Source organism: Brienomyrus brachyistius, chromosome 1 (genome assembly GCF_023856365.1).
Source record: "Brienomyrus brachyistius isolate T26 chromosome 1, BBRACH_0.4, whole genome shotgun sequence".
In the NCBI taxonomy this organism is placed as follows: Eukaryota; Metazoa; Chordata; class Actinopteri; order Osteoglossiformes; family Mormyridae; genus Brienomyrus; species Brienomyrus brachyistius.
Window position 1 is genome coordinate 26830787 of NC_064533.1, and position 22727 is coordinate 26853513.

Consider the following 22727-nt stretch of genomic DNA (forward strand, 5'->3'; position numbering starts at 1 on the left):
TAAGGAAACGGAATACCAACCTCAGATTGAACTGAATCAAAAAGAAAATCAGTGATATTGCCCGTCCCTATTGTAATACAATGCCACGGGCCAGGGGTGGGCAATCTTATCTGCAAAGGGCCAGTGTGATGCCAGTTTTTGGGATAACCTTTAGGCCAGCTGTTGAAACTCGGGCATGAGAATTCTTCAGCCAGTCAGTCCTCTAATTAGTAATGTAATTAGTAAGCAATGAAAACCTGCATATCCAAAAGCCCTTTCGGCCGAAAACTGACCCTCTCCTGGCATTGGCTAATCTGCTGATCAACGTTAAGAGGGAGCTGGACTCCTAATTAGTTCATACTGGCTTCTGTCTGATTTCAAACAGTTAGGCAGCCAGTTCTTTCCCTTCTTCCAATTACAACCGTCTTTTTCCCCATGCGCTGTAATATTATTCTGATGGTGTTCTGGTTGCTGAATCTTTAGTTATGAAGGATGGCCTGAAACCTAGTAAAAGGGTATGATTGTTAGATGCTCCCCAGCTGAAGTTTTAAGTGACCAAGACAAGCCGTTGCATTGTCTTTGGTTAACATGAGGTGGAAATGTTTTACAGAGCTCGCAGCAGAACAACATTGATGTTCCTGTACTAAAATGTTAATGGTGGTCATACAAGTAGGATACAAAAAAACCAAGAGTCCCAATTTTTCCTAACAAGCAAATAACTATGGTTACTCCCAGGTGGAAAGAGGTTGTCATTTTTAACCACAGAAGATTTTTTTTTTTTTAATTGAATCAAGAAGATGTTCAGAAACAATCACTCGCAGCCAGGACTTCGTCGACATGTTCCTGCTTTATTATTTTAATTGCTGTGATTATTGTACAGTATCTTACATGAGAACAAAATCAAACAAAAGGGGAACCTGGAAATTACAAAAGGAGGCCACACTCAATGAAAAGGCTCCAGGATAGAGGGAAGAAGAGCAGATGGAGGTGTTAAGCGAGGTATGGACATAGGGATTTTCCTTTAGACTTTGCGCATCCATTCTGCTCCCCAGGCATCGTCCGTACGGCCGCCCGCCCATTTACTCATTTAATTGTGAAGCAGCTACAGCAGCGATGATCCCACTCAGTCGTCCTCATGGAGTTTCGGTGAAGATGCACAAGGTTCAGAGCGGCGACAGGGTGCTCATGCTCACCTAGCACACCATGGTAAAACAGCCAGAGAGTGATCAGAGGTTTCCAGCAGAGATTACTGGAAATGACAATGGATCTTTTTTAGCACTGGCCGATGTAGAAAGGATGCAGCTTCAGTTTGAACACAGACACAGAGCGGCCATTCATAAACAATAAGGTCACCATGTCCCTGCTCTGCATACAGAAGAGGAGACTGCAGAAGACTGATCATGGAAAAATACATTTCTGTACATCTCTCCTGCTTCTCACAAATTACTGTCTTTCTAATCATCAAACTCAAATTCCACCCTAAACTCACATTCAAATTCAGTTCCTGGTATTGCACAGGGATGGTGTGAATTTAAGAGTATTACTATTTTATGTCTGCCCTACATGTGCCATATAAACCTAGCAATTTTAGCCGAGTTCTAATACAAACTTCCGATACACTAAACTATTCTCTTTTAAGGCTTTCATACACTGGATATCATTCCACTATGTGGTTAACCTGGACATTTGACGGACAGTTATCAATTAATCCCTATTTTCATCTGTTTATTCATCATCACCGATGCTATAATAAATTTTTAGAATGACAACTGTATCACCAGTCCACTTAAGGAAATAAACGTGGAACGGGCATATTGGATAGGATGAGTTTCTTTAACATTAGATCATCAGTATATTTCTCAATGACAAACTGATTGTAGGTCTATCACACTCGTTTTTATGGCATCGCACATGTAACAATCCAATTAGGCCAGGAGGAGCAATCTAAAAAAAAGGCTAAATGTAAGCAACCTTAGATAACAGCCATCTGCTGGATGATATTAATTATATATACTACACAGAGTACTAAACCAAGTATATATTATATAGCTGTAGACAACAGTAGACAATGTTATCTCAAGCAACTTGCACTGTGCATTATATAATTACATTACATATAAAATGCTCTAAAACTAACATAGACGTATATTCCGAGAAGCAGATCCATTAGATGCAAATTGTGCAAAAAATGTAATTCTTCTTGAACCAGTTACAGTGGGACACCACTGTCTGCCCCTCCCTTTCACATCATTGCGCCAATACATCAGTCAACAGGTATGGAGTGCTCTTTCGAAAATTGTTTTTTTCCATATACGTCATTGTTGGTGTTTAAATGTTTCACGCGGTTTTGAGGGCCAAAGGATCTTTGACAGCGAAACAGTATTTCCAGCTTAAAGGCATCAAAATGACAAGTCTGTTACACCTAAACGGTGCACTTTTACCATATTGCTTTCCCTAGATACAAAAAACAAATCCTAAAAACAAGAGAGGCCCATTTTAGACATTATTTTCTCTGAATGCCTACTGGATCAGGATAGTTTGTGAGTTTAGAGGCTGGGAGGCATCCTCTTTCACAGCAACCCAATATGAAGGATATTTCAGTTATAAATTGCAAACTCAAGAGTTCTGGTCACAACTGCATAAGGTTACTAAGTGGCTGGTCCTGATAGAATTTCCTTTTTGTATTGTTACTAAGGCCTTTGTGCCCCCTTATCATCAATAATACAGGGGTTTCAGATGTGTTTGAACATCGGGGCCAAAGAATAAAATAACAACAAGCAAGGAACTACAACATCGTACATGCTGGACCGCTGTCAGCACATACAAAGGCACTCAAGCCTAACTCAAACGATGGCTTGGAGCAAAACCTTCACTTCACTAACTGAGTAGGATAATATGCAGATTATGTCCTCAGCTTTCCGGAAGTGTCCGCCGCTCCGGCAGTGGCCAGGAGATAACTGCGGACCATCTGCTCATGAAAGAGCTCCCCATCAATCAACTGGGACGTCAGCTAAACCTGGGGAGCTCACGGTACCATACGGGCCCCCAAAAATCAAATAATCAACAGATAACTGGGATTTTTGAAAAGGTCCTCCTCAGTCACGGGTGGGTGGCACCGGATCACCCCAGCTGCCCCGGGAGAAAAGCTTTGTGCTTTATCTCTCGGCGCACAAACAGAAGACAGGGTGAGATGGTGTTGGAATAAAACCACAGGGCAGGCAGAGAACTTAGAAACAGGACTGTGAGGGTTTGAAACTGATTCCCTACTGACGCCAGAACAGGCTTTGGTTGGAGCCCTCCGACAAGCAGCCATTTGGAATGAAGGATCTTAAAGTGAAGGGTTCAGCCCTCGTCCTCTCAGTGCAGGCCCGTTCTGCTGGTAACAACTGCCACATGCCCCCCCCCCCCCGCATCACGCCGCTGAGGTCCCTCCCATTTTCTAGTCCACGCACCCATCCCCTACGTGGCCCCTGCGCGCCAGCCCGCATTGGCCACTGCCACGCCCCTGCTTGAGTCCTCCTCTGTCCTCTTCTCCCCTGTTAGTACATCGCTGTCGTTGCTGTCCCACCAGAGCAGCCTGCCACCCCAGGTCGGTGTTTGGACAGCGCGTCGTCCAGGAAACCAGCCAGCCTATCGCAGTCCTCCTGCAGTGGAGCCAAGGGACAGAGCAAGGGGGGAGAATGTCATCAGCACTCAGGAATGGCCATAGGGACTTGGACGTCAACAATCAGGATCAGCTATTTTTCAACAGTAATAACAATATTAAATACACAATGATAACTAGCCCCTGATCTGACAGGAAGAGGAGGTTGGCAAGGTCACACACCCCTGCATATGTGATGTCATATGCAGGGGTGTATATAAAGCCCTAACTGTCCTATTTAAAAAACAACAGGACTCCATAGATTGACATGTATAGTAGGAGAGCTATGAGCCAACACATAATGTCCACTGCAGAGGACAAAAACGAATTACTGGATCCCAGTAATTACTGGATCTCAGCAAACATTGTATGTATATTAGTTATTATTATTATTATTATTATTATTATTATTATTATTAATAATAATAATAATAATAGTACAACAACAAAAATAATCATAAATTGCTTGTAACACACATTTCTCTTATCCAAAGTAAAATAAAAACAGTTAATTATATTTTGTTGTTCACTATTCTGTTATTTATTTATATTTCTCATTATGTGTTGCTTAAGTCTGCAGGGAAGTTAACAAGCAAGTATTTCATTGTACTTGTACAAATAACAAAGCTGTGGAACATTTGGATCCTTGAAAAAAAAAAAACTAAAGCAGATAAATGGCCTGGATTCAGGACTTGATACCTTCAAGGCTCAGACTAACCAGGTTTTCCTGGTTAGTTTGTGAAGGGGGAGGGAAATACCTAACCAGGAACTTTTAGTGGAAATGCCCATTTTAACAACACATCATTTATTGTCTTGCAGTATCAGTATGGTGCATCCACTTTTAGAATGAGACACCAGAAAATGACAATCCCTTCTCTGTCACATACCTCACTGATGAAGGCATAGTGAACCAGCTCATTAGCCAGGTCCTTTGAGTTATCACCTAAAAAAAACACACACACACACACAATAAAAGTAATGTCACACTCCCATTAGTGGCCACCTAGCCAATGAGAAGACTCAGTTGTATGTTAAGCCAATCACAGAAGTGTGTGGATTAGCCAAACAGCAATGGATGGTGTTCAGCACCAGCACAGTCAGCTGTGTAGTTTTTGCACGGACGGATAATTAAGGTCACCATAAAATTGTAATAACGAGCCTCTGGCTCGTTAACTTGGGGCTGGTGTCTGCAGGGAACCCATTAGGACTCTGAAACAACTAGGTGGCACTGATTAACGGTTTTGCCTCTGTCTGTATCAGCAGAGATTCGAAACAGACATCTGGAAGGTTCTCCGCTGTGTGTTAATTGACTCAAAACCCCCACAACATAAGCTTGGCAACCAGAGCAGCATTTGCTCATTTATGGAATGACTGTTTCCCTGGGTGGATCCTCACAGTTTATAAACAAAGAAAAACTACAGCACAAGGCTGATGTATGACACAGGGTACTAGATCGCAGGCATGGCTGCAATATGTTACTCGACAAAGAGATGGCGCTGTCGTCATTATTATCAGCTTTGACACGGAGGTCTGCACCAAAGTGAGATTCACACAAAGCCCCCAACAGGATATTAACAAATGCTAAAGTAAGCCACCCCCGATCTACAGAGACAGGGCAGACAAACCAAGATGATTTCATATTTTTGTCTGATTTCTGCAAAACTACACTGATATACTTTATACTATAAAGACAGATGCAGATATACACGTCTGAGGGTACCTCAGCCTGCATATAATCCCAGCTGCAACTTTGAGATAAAATGTAATTAAAAGGAATGTTATTGAAATGAAAGAAGTCATTTTGTAAGCTAAAATGGCAGAACAGTCATATAAGTTCAGTACTATTAAGTTTATCAGCTACTTATAAGCCATTGAATAATGATTGATGAGAAAAAAAGTTTAAAAAATATCTTCTTGGAATCCATTTATAAAATGACTTCAGAGTCTGAGACTTTTACATTTTATATGACCACAGTGCAGCAGAAACTCTTTTAGCTAAAGCCAAAAACTAAGGTAGCCAAAGCCAGGTCTATTCACAGACATTAAAGGGACATTTCATCACTTGGATATTTTTATGTTCTTCCCGTGTTTCCCAAGCAAACAAAAGATTGCCTGACCGTAGGATATAAACTCCGTAACATGCTACCCTCAGTGAGTCACATGGTATACAGCATCACATCTGTCTAAACACTGATCGCGGGTTGCAGCTCTGAACTCCTGGCACAAACCCATCGAGAGGATCTGCGGAACGTAGGAGGCTTCATTTCCTTCAGATCCATCAGGCGCTGCAGAGAGACAAACTTACCGGGCAGAATGTCGCAGCTCAGCTGTCGATGCAGCTTGTCGTCCATCTTCAGGAACAAAGACAGCTGCACGACAGGTGTACATCAGCAATGTTAAGGAGAGCTATGTAACTTATCTGGGTGCCATGAAACATTATAGGCTGACCCCGGGGTAAGAACATCTGACTTACGGACAGCTCATGCTTACGAACGGACTGCTGGAAATCATTTTTCACGGGTGGCAAACCGGGTCCATGGAGAGCTGCTGTGGGGGCAGGTCTTTGGGATGACCTCTCAATCAGCCAATAATAAAGCAGTGGTTATCAACTCCAGGCCTGACAGCCCTCTAGTATTGGCTGATAGAGAGGTCATCCCAAAGACCGACACCCACAGCAGCTCTCCATGGATCCAGTTTGCCATCCCTGGCCTACTATATCAAAAATTCAAGTTAAATACAATGGGTCGTAATAATAAATGCACGCACTACATAGTGATGCTCATGAAAACATTGCACAGCTTGAGCGGTTCATCGGCTCAAGGTACAGTACCGTCTTATATTTAGTTACTTTCATTATTATTGTATTATTATTATTATTATTATTATGAGCTGTATTAGCATAGTTCCCACTTATGAATGCGACTTAAAGAAAGACATAGGGAACGGATCTCATTCGTAACTCGTTCGGACTGCCTGTACACACCAACCAATGAGTGAGACGACAACATTTACTGCCCTTCATAATGGTGACGGAAAGCAGGCAAAATGCGGTTCCTAGTTTGTTTTGAGATTTGTATGTGAAGTTAACCTATTATTTACATGGGTTTTGGTCCCTTCCTCATTGGACTCCAGGTTACACTGCATCTGAATAACCTGCAATGTAAACAGCAGGACTTGCAGTTAGAAAGAGGGCAGGCCACCAAAAACAGAATGAGCAGTTACACATCAAATCACTGAATGAAGTGTAGCTGTGTCACTGAATCTCAGAATTCCCCAGTATTATTCAGTATAACTAGCTGACCCTGCGCTGTGACCCAAAAACCTGCTTGTCATCTGTATATGTGTCTGTGTTTCATGGAGAGCAGAATGTAACAGGTGAAAAGACAATTTCCCCATGGGGATGAATATAGTATAACTGTTGTTTTTCCCATTTCGTCCACTACTGACTTGCTCCACATTTACCTTCCTGGTCTCTATTTCCTGTGGCTCAGGGGTTGGGGTCTTCACCGTCTCCATATTCTCCTGGGACATGGATAGGGTGCGAGGAATAGGGTGGGGGCGTGCAGAGGCGAAGTTCATCAGGGGGTATATGCCATTCCTGGAGTATAAGACGACAGCCATGATGCAACTCATGGCAGAAGCACAAGCCTTTGTGTCTAACAGGACAAGCTAAGACCTTCAGGTAAGGAACTCGACTGGACCTTACTCTCACCTCTCCCCGTAACCCAATCAGTGCCAAAGAGCCCATCGGCACACTTGCGGCAGACAGACTTACTTGACGTCTTCAAGAAATTTGTCCAGTTCAAGCGGGGAGACGTGGGAGTATCTGTAATTCGCAGGGAGAGGATGATGATATCTCTCAGAGGACACTGCTATTAAAAAAACGCTTCACGACTGCTTTAGCTAGTCAAGACTCACTTGAGCTGTACTCCTGGCCGGTCTTTGTGCTCAATCTCAGCCATGATGGCATTAGGATCAAAGGATTTTGTTTTTTCCTCCACACAGTTTTCAGGGAGGAGATCTGGAAAAAGATGGAAGAGTGGAGCCTTTGATGGACCAAAACTGAATTCACAACTGAAGAGCATATTTCCGAAACCCACTGTACATGTTTTGAGAAAATTTCTATGGACTTTGTGAGTTTTGGAAATTTAACGAAAGTATTTTGTTGCATTACATGAGGACTGAATTGAGTTTTGCTATGGTGAGGAAGCCTGACTTTAGGTCATTGGTGGTCTCATCTTAAAAACTATTTGCTCTCCAGTTGGACCACAGGTCTTCAACAAGGTGCACGGAATGCTCTCCCTGAAGTGAGACGAGGTGAACCACACGTCAGAGAAGAGCACAGACTGCACAAATCTCACAGTTAGCAGCGGTCACCAAGTGAGTGTGATGATTAGCATGCTAATCAGATGATGGCACCAATGGCAATATCATGTGGAAGTTCTGAACATCTGTGTGGTCTTCAGAAGCCCTCTGCCCATAAGGACTCACACTGGTTGTTGATTAAGCAGTGGGCAGCCAGTAGCTTCAGGGAGTGGACCTCAAACAGCACACGGTGGAACAAGAGGTCGTGTGCCGTGGGTCTCAACTTTGCCTCATGACGCACACACGACTGGGTAAATTCCTGTGTGAAAACACAGCATTATGGGATAGGGGGGTTGCAGTGAGCCAGTGGTATTTGATAAGAGTATTGATTTATCTCGAAGTTAAGAAGACGCTACCTCACTCCCACCTCAAGATAGGTGAGCAAGACTAAGAGAAACTCCCACATGTGATCATTAACGTCTCCCATGGTAACTGTAACCAGGATATGACATTCACCCTCATGAGTGGATCCTCTAGAGACTGCCCTGCGTTGGTTATGGCTTCCTTCGACACAACCGAATCCCCATTGGCCTGGATTTCCAACACAGCCATCTGCACGAAATGACAGTATTGCTGGCAATGTTATTCAATGGAGGGTATACAAGGGCGGGGCCACAGGGACACTGGCCCGAGCTGAAACCTGATTGGCCCCCACAGTGCCCCTGCCCCTTAATGAATCAAAACATATCATTGGCTAATGATAAGGCTAGCCCTTCTGTATGAATTATAGTCCCTCTTATGTCCCCCATGTTAAAAAGTTTTAGAACTGCTCCAGTTTTTCTCTAAACCAATGACTGGACTGTCTTTTCATTAGCATAAGCTTTATCCCATAAGAGTTTCAAGTTGGAGTAAAATGTGATTCACGTCAAACTGAAAAAATAAAACAACTGTGAAGAGATGAAGATTACAAATACTCTGATGAACAAAATCATCACTGTAATAGAAAAAATAACATGCATCACAATGCAATAGCCTGACTGACTGATTTCTATATACAAAGGAGGTCACATGGTGCCATGGAAGAAATTCCCTACTGGGAGGAAGAGCTCGCGCCAACCTCCTGCTGCTGGCACCTGCAGGGAACTGCAGGTACCCATCAATTCTGTGCCTTTGCTGGCTCAGACTATCAGAAGCCCCTTCGGCAAGTGCATCCATTACCATTTGCCATGATTCTGTCAGTCTTTGTGTCTGTGTGCCCATGTATGAATATACATTAGCTCTATTGTTAGCTCACAAAACAGTCCCCTCCAAAAATGGGGAAACTGACAAAAACACTGGATTTATTACACAGAGCCAGTAAACATATCAAATACAGCAATTAGTGACACAACTTCTACAAATGCTAATCCCAAACATAAAGAAAAAATACAAAGGAAACCGCCGAATGCAGTGCTGCTGATGTTTCACAGCTGCTGTAAAACCAGAAATTACCAGTTAAATATTGGAAACCCAACATCAACACAGTTTTCATAGATTACATTTACTATTTGCAGTTAGAAGGGTACATCCCTTGCATTGCTAGCATCGGATTGACAGAGACAGCTGGCTCAATTGGCCGCAGTCCGCTCCAGCTTTCCGGCGCCCCTGCATTCGACCGACAGAGTTCTGCATCCAGCCAATCAGGTCTCTCGGTTCAGCTTGCAGGGGCAGGGTAACCATCGATGGCGTGCCCCACCCATATCCCACCCTGCCCCACCCACACCCCGCCCCTGCCTGTCGCTCAGTCACACACGTTTGGCTGCAGGGACACCAAGCCATTGCCCTGCAAGAAACAGACGGATGGAGGGAGCTTTCTTGCCACATCTTTTTGCCAAGAAAAGAGACGTCTCTCACCTCCAGGGCGCAAATCCCGAAAGAGTAGATGTCGATGGCATAGTCGTCCTCACCAGCTGGAAAAACAAGGGAAATAAGCAAAGGGTGAGAGAAAGACAAAAGGCTTGAGATGTAAAGAACCAACATGAAAAGAAGAGTGTGATTGCAAAAAAAAAAAAAAGATGCACAGGCAGAAATGCAGAGAGGAGATGCAGGGGAAACGATGAGCTAGTACGTCCTTACATGTTCCTACGATGGCCGGCAACACTGAACTTGTGAGATGAATTAAAATGGATTTCACACGTTAATCACCTGGCAGACATTTAAATGGCTTCGTAAAAAGATGCCAGATTGCTTTTTGAACAAGCAGAGGTGGAGGAGCATGTAGCTGCCGAGTACAAGGGCGGCATCACCAGGCTCCTTTAAGCACAACCTAGTGTCCCGACACACAGCAGCTTTTCACTTTGGGAAGGAAACAGTTATTTCTGCAGACGATTCAGCTGCCTGCCACAAAGCATTTTCTGGGGTGCATTTTCTAAACCACTGTTTCTCAACTGGTGGGTCGTGACCCAAATGTTGGTCGTGGGACTATTTCACTGGGTCGCAGAATGTCTGTTTGGAGAAAAAGTAGAAAATATTTTCTAAATATTGGAGTTTCCAGTACATGAAGTATTGTGCTGCTGTTACTGCACTATGTTCTATTTATTCTATTATTCTATTCTGTTCTATTATTTACTATTATATTTGGTGAAGTAGATGTGGGTCAAAATATTTAACAATTTGGTCCTGAGGCCAATTGAGAACCAATGTTCCATATCATTATTATTATTATTATGCATCTTTCAACTACCTATCAAGCTCAGGTATGAGGCAAAGAGGGATGCCAGTCTATCACAGGGTAAACTCACACCCTACTGGCAATTTGGAGAAGTCAATCAGCCTAAAGTGCATGTCATTGTACTGCTGGAGAAAACCGGAGCAAGATGGAGACAGCATGCAAAAGGGGTAGAAGTCAAACCCCCAGCCCTGGAGGTGTGAAGCAACGTTGCTACCGGCTGTGACACTGTGCTGCCCTGATTGTCAAGTTAATTAAAAATTATATTATTTAAAGTCCAACTAAACCCACATTCTCATCCCTACAAACTAACTTGCTTGAAGCAAGGTTTAAAAAACAAAGACAGACAGAAAGTGCAGAGGCCCTGCATGGTGCATTGGTCTAACCCTCCTCTGTGCGACACGCGAGGGCATGGGGAACACAGCAGACCGTCAAGTCCCTCGCTGCTCTCTAGTGACACCTAGGGATAAAAACCGAGAAGGCAGAACTCCCCTCTAAGCGCGGTACGGTAAGTCAGGCAGAGAAGCTGCAGAACGAAGTGAGGGGGCCTAACCAATAATTTGTGCAGTTTAATAATTAATAAATTAAATCATAGACACAGAGCAATTAGATCATGATTTTTTTTGGTTGAACTGTACACAGTAATAAATGCATTTAGTTATGCAATTTATTTTCATAGGGAGGTGAATTTTGAAATTACTGGAAAAATAACACTACAAACAGCACAAGACAAGCCATAGACAACACAAGAGGGAGCTACCAAGGGTTAACAATTAAAACAAAATATTTTCCCATACAACAAGGTGACCATCGGCAACTTTACTAGAGAAAAAAATCCACTCCCAAGTCAGCTGCCCAGTCATGGGTGTATACAGGGGTGGAGCCACAGGGACTCAACTGAAAGCTGATTGGCCCCAGGAGTGTTCCTCCCCTGTCACTCACTGATTCCAAACAAATTTCTGGCTAATGATAAGGGTGGCCACTGTGTATGAATTATGGCCCTTATTATGCCCCTAAATAATAATAAAAAAATCCTAGAATCGCCCCGTGTCCAGTTCAAATGGTGTCAGTAGAGGGGGAAGCATCGAGGCGGGGGGGGGGGGGGGAACTCTCACAGCCATATTCTGGGGAGAAGAAGTGCAAGTTCCTCTGTTCGTCACGGTGGTGGCGCACTTTGCCGTGAACACTGGCCTCTGGGAACACTGGGAAAAGGGGGAGAATCAGTGGGGGTTAAAATCTGCATTACCCGGCATCTTCATCCAGAGACTGCGATTTGCAAACTTCACTCGGCCCACATTTACAGGGGCTCCTAAGAAGCTTCCATAACAAGATACAAAAACCCTATTTAATTCACTTAGGCCTTAAACTGAATTTTCCTAGGAGTGTTCATGACTGCTAGCATGACGAAAACAAGCTCTATTGACTAAATTAAACATACTGTATTTATGTAACCAACCAAAAGCTGGGAATGAAGGCGGTTGCAGGCAGACGCACGCTGCAGATTAACAAGGAAGACATCTCATGTACACAGGCGCACACACACACACACACACACACACAGACACACACATACATACATACATACACACCCACTCACACAGACTTGCATTCATATCTTTGTGGGGACCATCCACTGTACATTCATTTCTATGCCATTACTGTAATGCCAACAATGAGGACCTTAACCCCTTCCCATCCCTAACCTTAACCATAAGTAACCAAACAAAATACTTTTGAAGGTTTCGTTTTTTGATTGCATTCACAGATTTTTATAAAATTGAATTTCCCCTAGCAGGAACCGAAAAAATGGTCCCCACATCATGAAAATAACAGGTCTTTATCATATTGTGGGGACATTTGGTTCACACATACGCACACAGAGGCGTGCATGTACATAACTGGGTACATAATTTTTTCTGGTCTATAAAACCCAAGCACAATAACATCTATAGAGAAATTCTCCAGAGTGATAGTGGAATGACACACAGGAGAGGGACCTTACCATTGACAAAGAGTCTGTGCCACACTGTGGACGGACAGGGTGAAGGAGAGAAGCAGGAGAAAGAGTAAATGAGAATTAATCACAGTGTCAGACAGAAATAAACGAACACACACACAACAATGCATTTGGCAGTGAGGCCCAGAGCTGGCTGTCAAAGCTACTCTTCTCCAAGCAATAGAGGAGAATTACAGGTGACACGCTTTCAGTTTATCTCTGACAATGTAGTAAATGAATAGATTTAAAACACATTTATCTAATGCTGCTATTCAGTAACAATGACAACAGCAATAACCACTGTTTCTTGAAAACACAGATACAGAACTGAAGATGATGTTAGATTTGATGATAATATTATTTTATTTGCCATTAGTGCGTAGGAATTCTTTAGTTTTCACAAATCCCATTTTATTCCCCTACGAGATGCATGTATACAGGTGAGAGCAAAGTTTTCTGCTAATTACTTATTTGGCACTGCCCTGAGTAGTTTTGGGGGCTAATGCCCAAATAGTAATAAGACCACTTTGCCTGCCATGGCTTTCCAATCACAGGCACGATATCCTAACCCATACAGCCACAAACCACTCCATTTAACTCACCTTTCTTTTACTGTTTTGACTGATATTTGGGGGGAAGAATATTTTTGGGTTGTAGGCTTATAATATATTTTATTATGGCTTGCAGAAAACATCAGCAAAAGCAGAGAAGAGACCAGCTCAGGGTTCGGAATGATACATCTTCAGGATGAATGGCTCTGTGCTGGAGCACCAACTTTCAACCAGAAATTAGCAGGACGTTTCTACTGTGCATCGATCTTTGAGATCAAGGGCTCGTCGACATGCTGTTCATTCCTGTTTATAACCACTATCCCATGAGTCCCATTTCTGTCAGTAGGACAAGCAGTTGGCTTCAAAGAGCCTTGACAGACACACCAGCACAATGTAAGACACTGAGCTCATACAAGGCATCTCACCGGAGCCAAACATGCTGCCACATTCATTACCAGGACAGCTCAAATGGTGGCTCACCTGAGCCGATCTTGATCAGTCCATTGTGCTGGATAAAAATGGTATCGCAGGTCAGGTTTCCATGGATGATGGGTGGGTCACAGGAATGCAGGTAACTAGGAGAGATAACAAGCACTAATTAGCACTTTTTCAAATGTCATGTTTGCATTTTTGGCTGCTTACGTCAAGCAGATATGAAACTATGCACATTCTTGTGATAGTGTGTCATACCTGCATTAAAATATAAGCACATCTTATTAATTTAGCAGATACCTTTATCCAAAGCGATGCGCAGTTAATAAAGCAGGGCCGGTCAGTCCTTTGAGCGATTATGGTTAAGCGTTTTGCTCAAGGGCCCAATGTGAAACCACTCTGCTGATGTTGGGATCTGAACCTGCAGCCTTCAGATCACAGACACAGGGTCCTAACCCAGCGATCCACCAGCCCTCCCATCTTAAGGGATGTCGCCCAGAAGAAGTCTGCTATAAAGCAGTGTTTCTCAAACCGGATAAATCAGAAAGAGAGTAATCAAAGTTCAGTCAAATTACAGCAAACAATATATTTCATTTCTAAAAATATCACCCTCTGGTGGTGCAGTGGTTAGCACTGTTGCCTCACACCTCTGGGACCCGGGTTCGAGTCCCCGCCTGGGTCACATGTGTGTGGAGTTTGCATGTTCTCCCCATATCGTCGTGGGGTTTCCTCCGGGTACTCCGGTTTCCCTCCACAGTCCAAAAACATGCTGAGGCTGAGGCTAATTGGAGTTGCTAAATTGCCCGTAGATGTGCGTGTGTGAGTGAATGGTGTGTGAGTGTGCCCTGCGATGGGCTGGCCCCCCATCCTGGGTTGTTCCCTGCCTCGTGCCCATTACTTCCGGGATAGGCTCTGGACCCCCCGCGACCCAGTAGGATAAGCGGTTTAGAAAATGGATGGATCACCCTCTGGGACTGGCGTGTTGTCCATGGCATACCCCTGCCTTGTGTCCTTTGCTTGCTCCCACCCCCGTGACCTTGACCAAGTGGTTAGAAGACTAATGGATGAATTAATTACTAGTGTATAAGGATACAACAGTACCATTAAAAGCGTTTGTTCAGAAACATGTACTGCTATGAAAAACCCCAATACGACTGACTCGCTTGGCTCCAAAGCATTACAAAAGAAGCTGGACGCAATACAAAATGTGATTTTATAAAGTGCAGAAAATTCATTGAAGCAAGCCATCCACAGTTATAAGACCCCACTGTGAAGAGAACAGGCTGGGTGGGGAGGGGCACCCCAAATGTCACACCCCCAGCTAAGAAGGATCAAGTGCTTTTTAACTGTCAGATTGGGAATAAGCAGTTCACTGCTTACTGCCATAGGGACACAAATCCCAAAATCCTTATTTGCATTGATAGTCAGAGAGACAGCATGCCTCTGGAATGTCACATGGCCATCATATCCACATCATGGTATGGTTACCAGTAGATTCCCCATAATGCTATGGGACAGTAGACACATGGCCTAAGGCCTCACCTCTCACACAGCCATCACCACTTTCTGGAGTGATTTCTTGCATTACAATGCTTTGCCTGTCATTTTAACTGCCCTTGTGCACCAGCATGGGGGATGCAATATATCTCACTGATAAGTGTGGGGATGCAGCATATCTCACTGCATTTCACTACGTGTTGTACTTTGTATGACTATGTATGTGACAATTAAAGAATCTTGAATCTTGAAAAAGGCGAGGGATGCCGCATATCTCACTGCAAAGGTGGGGGATACAGCATATCTCACTGCAAAGGCGGGGGATGCAGCATATCTCACTGCAAAGGCGGGGGATGCAGCATATCTCACTGCAAAGGCGGGGGGATGCAGCATATCTCACTGCAAAGGCGGGGGGATGCAGCATATCTCACTGCAAAGGTGAGGGATGCAGCATATCTCACTGAAAAGGTGAGGGATGCAGCATATCTCACTGCTAAGATAGGGTTTCTGGGGAGCAGCGATACTCTCAGCACCATTCCTCATTGACAATGCACATATACATTTACAGTATAGACATTATATATACATTACACATAAAGGGTAGTATGCCAAAGACAGTGGAAGGAAATGTTTAAAGCTATCTGGGTATATCTGCTCAGAGAAAAACACAATTTAACAGTAGAGCATATGCAAATTAAGAGTAATTCAACGAAAGCTAACAAGAATGTCCTATATTCTCCAAAAAGTCACTGACATCTTGTTAAATGGCTACAAGAAACCTTCCGTTTCACTTCACTTCAGTTCCCAAACCTCACACCAGCCATTCTATGTATATGTTGTGACATTTTACCACCAGCTCACTTAAATATTTAACTTAATTAAATAACACAATGAGGTATTGATTAGTACTGTGTGTGCGTATATCTGTGTGTGCGTGTATAAGAAGCGGCATTACTGTGAGAGCATCTCAGCCTGGGAAGGAGGGACTAAAACGAGGCCAGGACACTGAAGACCTTAAAAGTCAGAGCCTATGAGAAACAGTGGCCCCTTTCCAAAGTCAGCAATTCTTAACATGAATTGCATAAAGCTCTGAACACCTCCCAGTCAAACAATCACATGTGACACCAGCATCCTAGACGTCTGTGGTGCAAATTGTGTCCAGAAGTGTCCATGTTAAGCCCTGAACAAGCAGAAACACGCCCCCACTGGAGGGATAAAGACTTGCTTAATTTCATTTAAAATCTTCCCTACCCACATAAATTGCACAGAAACTCCATTAAGAGTTTTCTACTATCATACCAGTGAGAGGTACTTAAGTGAAAATAATACTCTTGCGGAGATATCCATATTGATTCCTGGCTTAGGATGACTTTTACGAGGCTCAGTGGAATGAAAAACCCTGGTCGAGGTATCACGTTACTAGGACCATCTGTTTTCGAGATACAGCATTTGGCTAAATTCACAGAGACTAATGGTCATACCGCCTCACGCAGTAATAGATGAACATAAAAAATGGCTCTATGACTAAGTAGTGAATTTTTAAACATATTTAAATAAGAAAAAAATTGAAATGGAACAAGTTCTGCTGCTTGTTGTAACTGGTCTGTACAATAATCCTAAGCAGAAAACAGCAGAATTACACAAACAAAACAATGCATGGTGACACAATCCCTCTCCCGACCAAAATACAAACACACACAGTCTTTGTGTTCAGCTAACATGTTATTCTATCTTTATCTTTGTTTTCCAAAGAAATCAGGGACTCGGTAAATGCCGTATAAACAAGCGGGATTCAGCTTCTCACCTCTCCAACCCACAAGAGAACGCAGAATCCTCTTCAGTTTCCGAGAAAATGAAGTGCCATATTATTCATTAAGAAAAATACTGAGGGGTAAGAAATCCCCTTTTTTACTTATTCTTCCATATATTCATACTCCATAATCATTTATGAAACGCTGGCCTCCTGGAGCATTTGAACATATTCGCAGACCCAATGGCAGCATCTGTCTGCCGGTCATGAGAGCTGAACCTAGCAGCCTTCTGATCACCGTCAGAGCGGCAATACACTGCGCCACCCCCCAAATGGCTGAGAGGGCTGCCGACACCCAGGAGCCAAGGAAGGACAAGGCAAGGGACACCCTGGTATGGATGGCCGTCTATCACAGGGCACGGAGAACACGCAAAAGCCAATTTAGCGACAAACAGAGTTGGTGCAGAAACTGAGGACCCAGCACTTCCCACTGAGCCCCTGCACCCCCCTAAAGCAGTGCTTCCTAATCTGGTCCTCGGGGACCCACAGCCAGTCCACATTTTCGCTCCCTCCGAGCTCCCTGCCAGACAGTCCATATTTCTGAGGAGCAGGGAAGGATGAAAAACACGGACTGTCTATGGGTCCCTGAGGAACAGATTAGAAACACTGCCCTACAGCAAAGCTCTTAGTGAATCACTGATGGCTAAACAGTCAGAAAAAAAAAACGATCTCGAGAACCTAGGAGACGAAGCTGCAAACTGAATGACAAGGTCTACACTCAGTGTACGGCGGAGAAAAAACACTCCTGTGGACGTCTGTCTTACCTGAGTGCAGAGAGGATTTGCGTGCACCACCGCTTCCAAGCCTAGGAGAAAGAATACAGGGTTACACTGAGTTCATTACTCTTACTGAAGAAGAAGGTTTGCTGAAGGCCTGATTCTATGATAAATGGAAATAGGCCATTTGGAAACGTCAGGCAACAATACAGACAGAAGAGAAAACTTCCCTTAAGTAGGAAGTGGCTCTTAACCTGCCAAATGAGAAAATATAATAATCTATACAACAGAAATCTGGCTGGACATTGAATTATCCTGGGACCAAAGTTTTTTTTTTTAATTATTTCAGCTTTTGGGTCAGTAAACAAAACACAGTAACAAACACAAAGAAACAGGCCAAACCACCAATTACAGTTCATATTAGTTTCATGTATTTTTGTTGCATTTACTCCATCCATTGCTGATAAATCAGTTATCTAGCTGCAATAATATAAGCAATCCCAGGGCCACATGGGGCCCATCACAGGGCGCACAGAGATCCAGTTATATGGGCATACGATCAACAGTTCACCTGAGCAGAGTGTGCTTCAACCAAGTCCTTGGGGGTCACCCAAAAGTACAGGTGTTTGCTCTCTCCCAGATCAAGAACATTGAATACCATGTACAGGTGTGTTGGGAGGTGGGAGGAAGCAAAGATGTGGACTGTATGGGGATCCCCAATGACTGGGTTGAGACACACTGGCTTAGCAGCACGTTTGTGGGCTGTCACAGAGGGAGAAAGTGCAAACATCACATGAACGTCAGTGGGGTGGGACTTGGATCCAAAACCCTGGAGCTGTGAGGTGACAAGGCAATCTGCTAAGCTCCCCTTCCAGAATCTACTCTGCCTGCTGGTACATCCATGGAACCTTAGTCACAAAAACTATACTATAGAAATCTCTACATTGCTATAAATGATTTTCTTTTCAGTCAGGAACATCCATTTTCTAACTGGATATCCTAGTCAGGGTCACTGGGAACCCGAAGCCTATGCCAGAGAGTACAGGGCACAAACTTAGGGTACACCCTGCATGGGGTCCCAGTCCATAGCAGGACACATACCTGAGCATACGCACCCAGAACGCAACACAACACAACGGATTGTTCATTCGAACCCATAACCCTGGGGTGAGTCAACAGTGCTGCCCACTAAGCCACTGTGCCACCCACAGTTAACTATTATGGAAACACTTTCCTTTGATGCTATTGTTAGTCATGCAGAATGCGAGCATGAACTAATCTAACAAGCCAATAAATACACCAAATTTTGCACAAGATAATGCAAAACACCAGGCAGCAATGGAGGTTTTATTGAGAGCATAAAGCGAGTTCGCCGTGTGCCTGTTAGAGAGGGAAGGATCTGGAAGCTGGGCTCCGGCTCTCGTGAGTTTACAGTCTCACTCATTTAAGTCCAGAGCCAAATGGTTGTTTTGTATGTTGCTCAGCTTGCTCATCTAAAATATCCCAGGGGCGCTAATAAAACCGCCGTCTTCCGTCTTCCAGCACACGAATCCTGTGGATCTGTTCTCAATCGCAAAGAACAAGGTTTCCCACATAGAACGAACATCAGAATTAAACTACATAGATGAAGTGTGATTTCTGCAGAGCGACTTCAAAGCAGCAGTCATGGATAATAAACTCAGTTATCCATTTAAACCCTGATGCCACGTCTTATTAAGTAGCTGGATGAGGTCTAGTTCCCTACCGGCCTGTCTGAAGAAAAACTGCACTACTGCACTTCCTGTGCATTTATCCTAGAAACCAAATCCAACTCATTGGGTCACAATGTTATTTAGTTACCTATGCAGCATTACCTCCCATCACCAAATGATGGCGCTGCAGACGAGAGCACATTCCTTAAAGTGAGCACTAAGATCACCTTCAAGTTGTGTAGCGCACTCCCGCTAAGTGCCTTCATTAAAAATGCATACGTGACAGAGCCTTGGGGGGTTCTTTGCTCGAAGCTCATACCAAGACATGCTGCTGAATGAATTATAAAATATTTAAATGCATACATTAAATACGCAAAATACGAAGTTTCACAAGTGGAGAACCACTCTACCACCAAAACATCCCGAGGCATGAAAATCAAATGCTACACTCGCCTGCCAGAAGTCTTTTTTAGAGTACGCTCTCAGTATATATCAGAAGCTCCAACAAAGAAGAACTCAAACCATCTGTCAGAGGTCAACCAAGATGCCACCAATCAAAAAAGTTTATTGATGACTCAAAGGTGTCCTCAATATTAGGATGGTTCATGTTCTCACAGCTTCTTGTGCATTTTGGGACACTAGGCTAATTGAAGAGCAAATCTCCAAAACTCACTCCACGGGATATGTTTCTCGAGAATTTAAATTTAATGAATGTTCTTACTTGGATGACATGAGGACTGAGTGAGTTTTGGTTTCCAATACTCTAACATATGATGAGCAAGCCTGACTTCAGGGGATTGATGGTCTCATCTCAAAAACAGCAAAAAAAAAATGGACTGAGTGAGTTTCAGAAATGTGCTCGTTAGTTGTGTCAGATAGGGTCGGCTCTGTCTTTTCAGGAGGGCTAGGCAAAGCTTGGTTTGGGAGGCCCCCCGATCAAGACAAGCGGGTGATCATTTCACTTGCTCCATAATGCTGGTTATTCAGGGGCCCTAGGTAACGACTATTTTGTCTATAGCTAGAGTCGGGCCTGGCATCAGAAGTTGGGTTGCAAGGAACTTTATCCTCTAAGTGAGACTTGCCTTCACATTCATAGTCTTGTGGTTCTTCTTGGTCTTCTTCAGAAACTGCTTCAGGCTCCCTGAAGACATGTACTCTGTGATGAACACCAGCTGCAACACGGACCAAAAAGGATGAGAAGAGGTCTAGTGAGCCCGTACATTGGCGCTTCTATGGGTGCTCGAGCTATGCGATATGGAGCGGCCGGCGGTTTGCCAGCGGCAGCTTACCCTTGCTTGATTTTCCCTCATGTCCAGCCAGTACTTGTGGAATTTGACAATGTTGGGGTGCTCAACTTGCATCAGATTCTCAAACATCTCCTTGATCTTATCCTGAAATGGAACAGCAGATACGCACAGTGAGAAGATTGGGTATATGGTCACACAGGAAGCAGCAGAGGTCAGCGGATAGCAGCAGCTGAGAAATAATCACACCAGTGGGGCAGAAGGTTGTGCAGCTGGCAAACATTAGCTGGAGCTGAGGAATAAACACAACAAATCATTTTTGAGGTGTTTTTGTTGACAGATAAGTATTCATAGACATCACACACATTTGTGGGCAAAGTAATTCATGTCCATTCTAAGTGTAGGAAGGCAGTTACACCTACTGGTGTTTTGGAAGCATATTTAAGGACCAACTATATTTACTAGAGCAAAGGCAAACACCTCAAACCTGAAAAAGCCAAGCAGGACAACTTGAAGGAAAGTATGTGTTACATCTGCCGTACCTCCAGGGCTTTGAAGACCTTCCGGTCTGAAAAGAGCACTTCGTTCCATACCACCTCAACGCCCTCTTCCGTGTCCATGGCCAGGGAAGCACTCTCGATGCCAGGCACATTGCCCTGACTGACCTGTAGAGTATACAGGAAAAAAAGGCTAAATGCTAATTTCCGAACAGAGCAAAGACTGGTTTTGTTTACAAATATTTACAACTGAAGAGCAAATTTACAAAACTCATTCAGTCCACAGGGTACGGTTATGTGGATTTAGTGAGTTTTTGGAAATTAAACTGAAGTTCTTTGTTGGATTACATGAGGACTAAGTGAATTTTGGTTTTCAATACTGTAACTTACGATGAAGAAGTCTGATATTAGGTCATTGGTAGCTAACAAAAATGAACTGAGTAAGTTTTAGAAATCTGCTCTTCAATTTACTGATTATTAGCAGTTTTTATTGTGAATACAGACAGATAGACTCATAATCATTACCAAGATGATGCACTTAATACAATCCCTGACAAGACAAGAGAGAAAGACCTGGGAAGACCAGCTAAAATAGCTGTAAACACAGACACTGACACAAACTCAATGAGAGAAATTTAACTTGGCTTGAAAAATTATTATAATTCCGTTCAGGTACATGAGAATCCATCCCGAAAACTCGAGTGCTAAATAAAAGATTGGAAAATGAATCGGCAGAGCGCAATCGAAATTTACACATCCCACAAGAGTCGTTATCCCATCTGTTACCGAGCCGGCAGCCAGGGTAATAATTCACAGGGCGATGCAGACTCATAGCGTATAAAAGTACTACAAACAAGAGGCATGCCACCCCCTCCCCCCATATATTTAAAATCCTGCCTCTGCAAACTAAACTAAATTATGCCTACAATTTCAGCCTTGTGGCAATGTGGGAAGCCCGTAACTACACAGAGCCTATTTTTTGTACTCGTCAGTACAGCATAACAGACCTTTTGAAGAAGCTATGAGATACGTTATCTGCCCCGGTATTGTTGTATTTTTCTAGTGTATCCTTATTCAAGTTCAGTGTATCTATTCACATCAGTGGCCTGTACTACGAAGCGAGGTTACTGGCTTATCGAGTAACTTGTCGGATTTAAGGTATCACAGTTTAAATGGACTTCATACTCGTTCACTTACATTTTGCCCAGACTACCTTAAATCCAACAAGTTACCCCGATAAGTCAGTGACCCCGCTTCGTAGTACAGGCCACAAAGCTCCCTTTATAGGATGAAGAGTAAAAATCAACATTCTATATTACTACAGTCCATGTGCAGTATTTTGGTGATGGTAATATGATGCTCAGAACCAAGGAAGAGAACCGAGAAAACATGCTGTAAAATTCTGCATTTGTCAGCCGAAAGGATATCTGTGTTGCAGCAGCGTTACCTGAGGGGCATTTAGGTGTTTTGGGTCACAGCAGTAGTGCATGAATTGTGTGAGAGATCTTGGTAGGGGGGCATCTGGTGGGCAGTTGTTAGCCAAGGGGGGGGGGGGGGGGGGCGGGCAGTAAAAGTTATCACCACTGCAGTGTTTTAAGCAGGATACACCACTGTCATTGAGGCAGAAGAAAATTTCCCACTCAACACCACCATCATCTG

At 43.6% G+C, this 22727-nt stretch overlaps 1 protein-coding gene across 2 annotated transcripts in view; it reads right to left on the bottom strand.

Moving 5' to 3' along the window:
• Positions 1–807: 807 nt before the first annotated feature.
• LOC125740448 (nuclear receptor-binding protein 2-like) overlaps positions 808–22727 on the bottom strand; it is a 65485-nt gene continuing 43565 nt past the window's right edge. The window contains exons 2-18 of one of the 2 annotated variants that reach the window (XM_049011586.1): positions 21114–21236; positions 20617–20718; positions 20410–20499; positions 17685–17725; positions 13662–13756; positions 12637–12660; positions 11750–11836; positions 9821–9876; positions 8444–8539; positions 8114–8246; positions 7541–7643; positions 7398–7448; positions 7085–7220; positions 6722–6775; positions 5928–5991; positions 4510–4565; positions 808–3623 (exon numbers count right to left, since the gene is read on the bottom strand). In XM_049011586.1, coding sequence (XP_048867543.1) covers positions 3519–3623; positions 4510–4565; positions 5928–5991; positions 6722–6775; positions 7085–7220; positions 7398–7448; positions 7541–7643; positions 8114–8246; positions 8444–8539; positions 9821–9876; positions 11750–11836; positions 12637–12660; positions 13662–13756; positions 17685–17725; positions 20410–20499; positions 20617–20718; positions 21114–21236 — 1416 coding nt within the window. In that variant the 3' untranslated portion in view covers positions 808–3518. Of the gene's footprint in view, positions 3624–4509; positions 4566–5927; positions 5992–6721; positions 6776–7084; positions 7221–7397; positions 7449–7540; positions 7644–8113; positions 8247–8443; positions 8540–9820; positions 9877–11749; positions 11837–12636; positions 12661–13661; positions 13757–17684; positions 17726–20409; positions 20500–20616; positions 20719–20820; positions 21237–22727 lie in introns of both variants that reach the window. The other variant, XM_049011596.1, reaches the window with a different exon arrangement.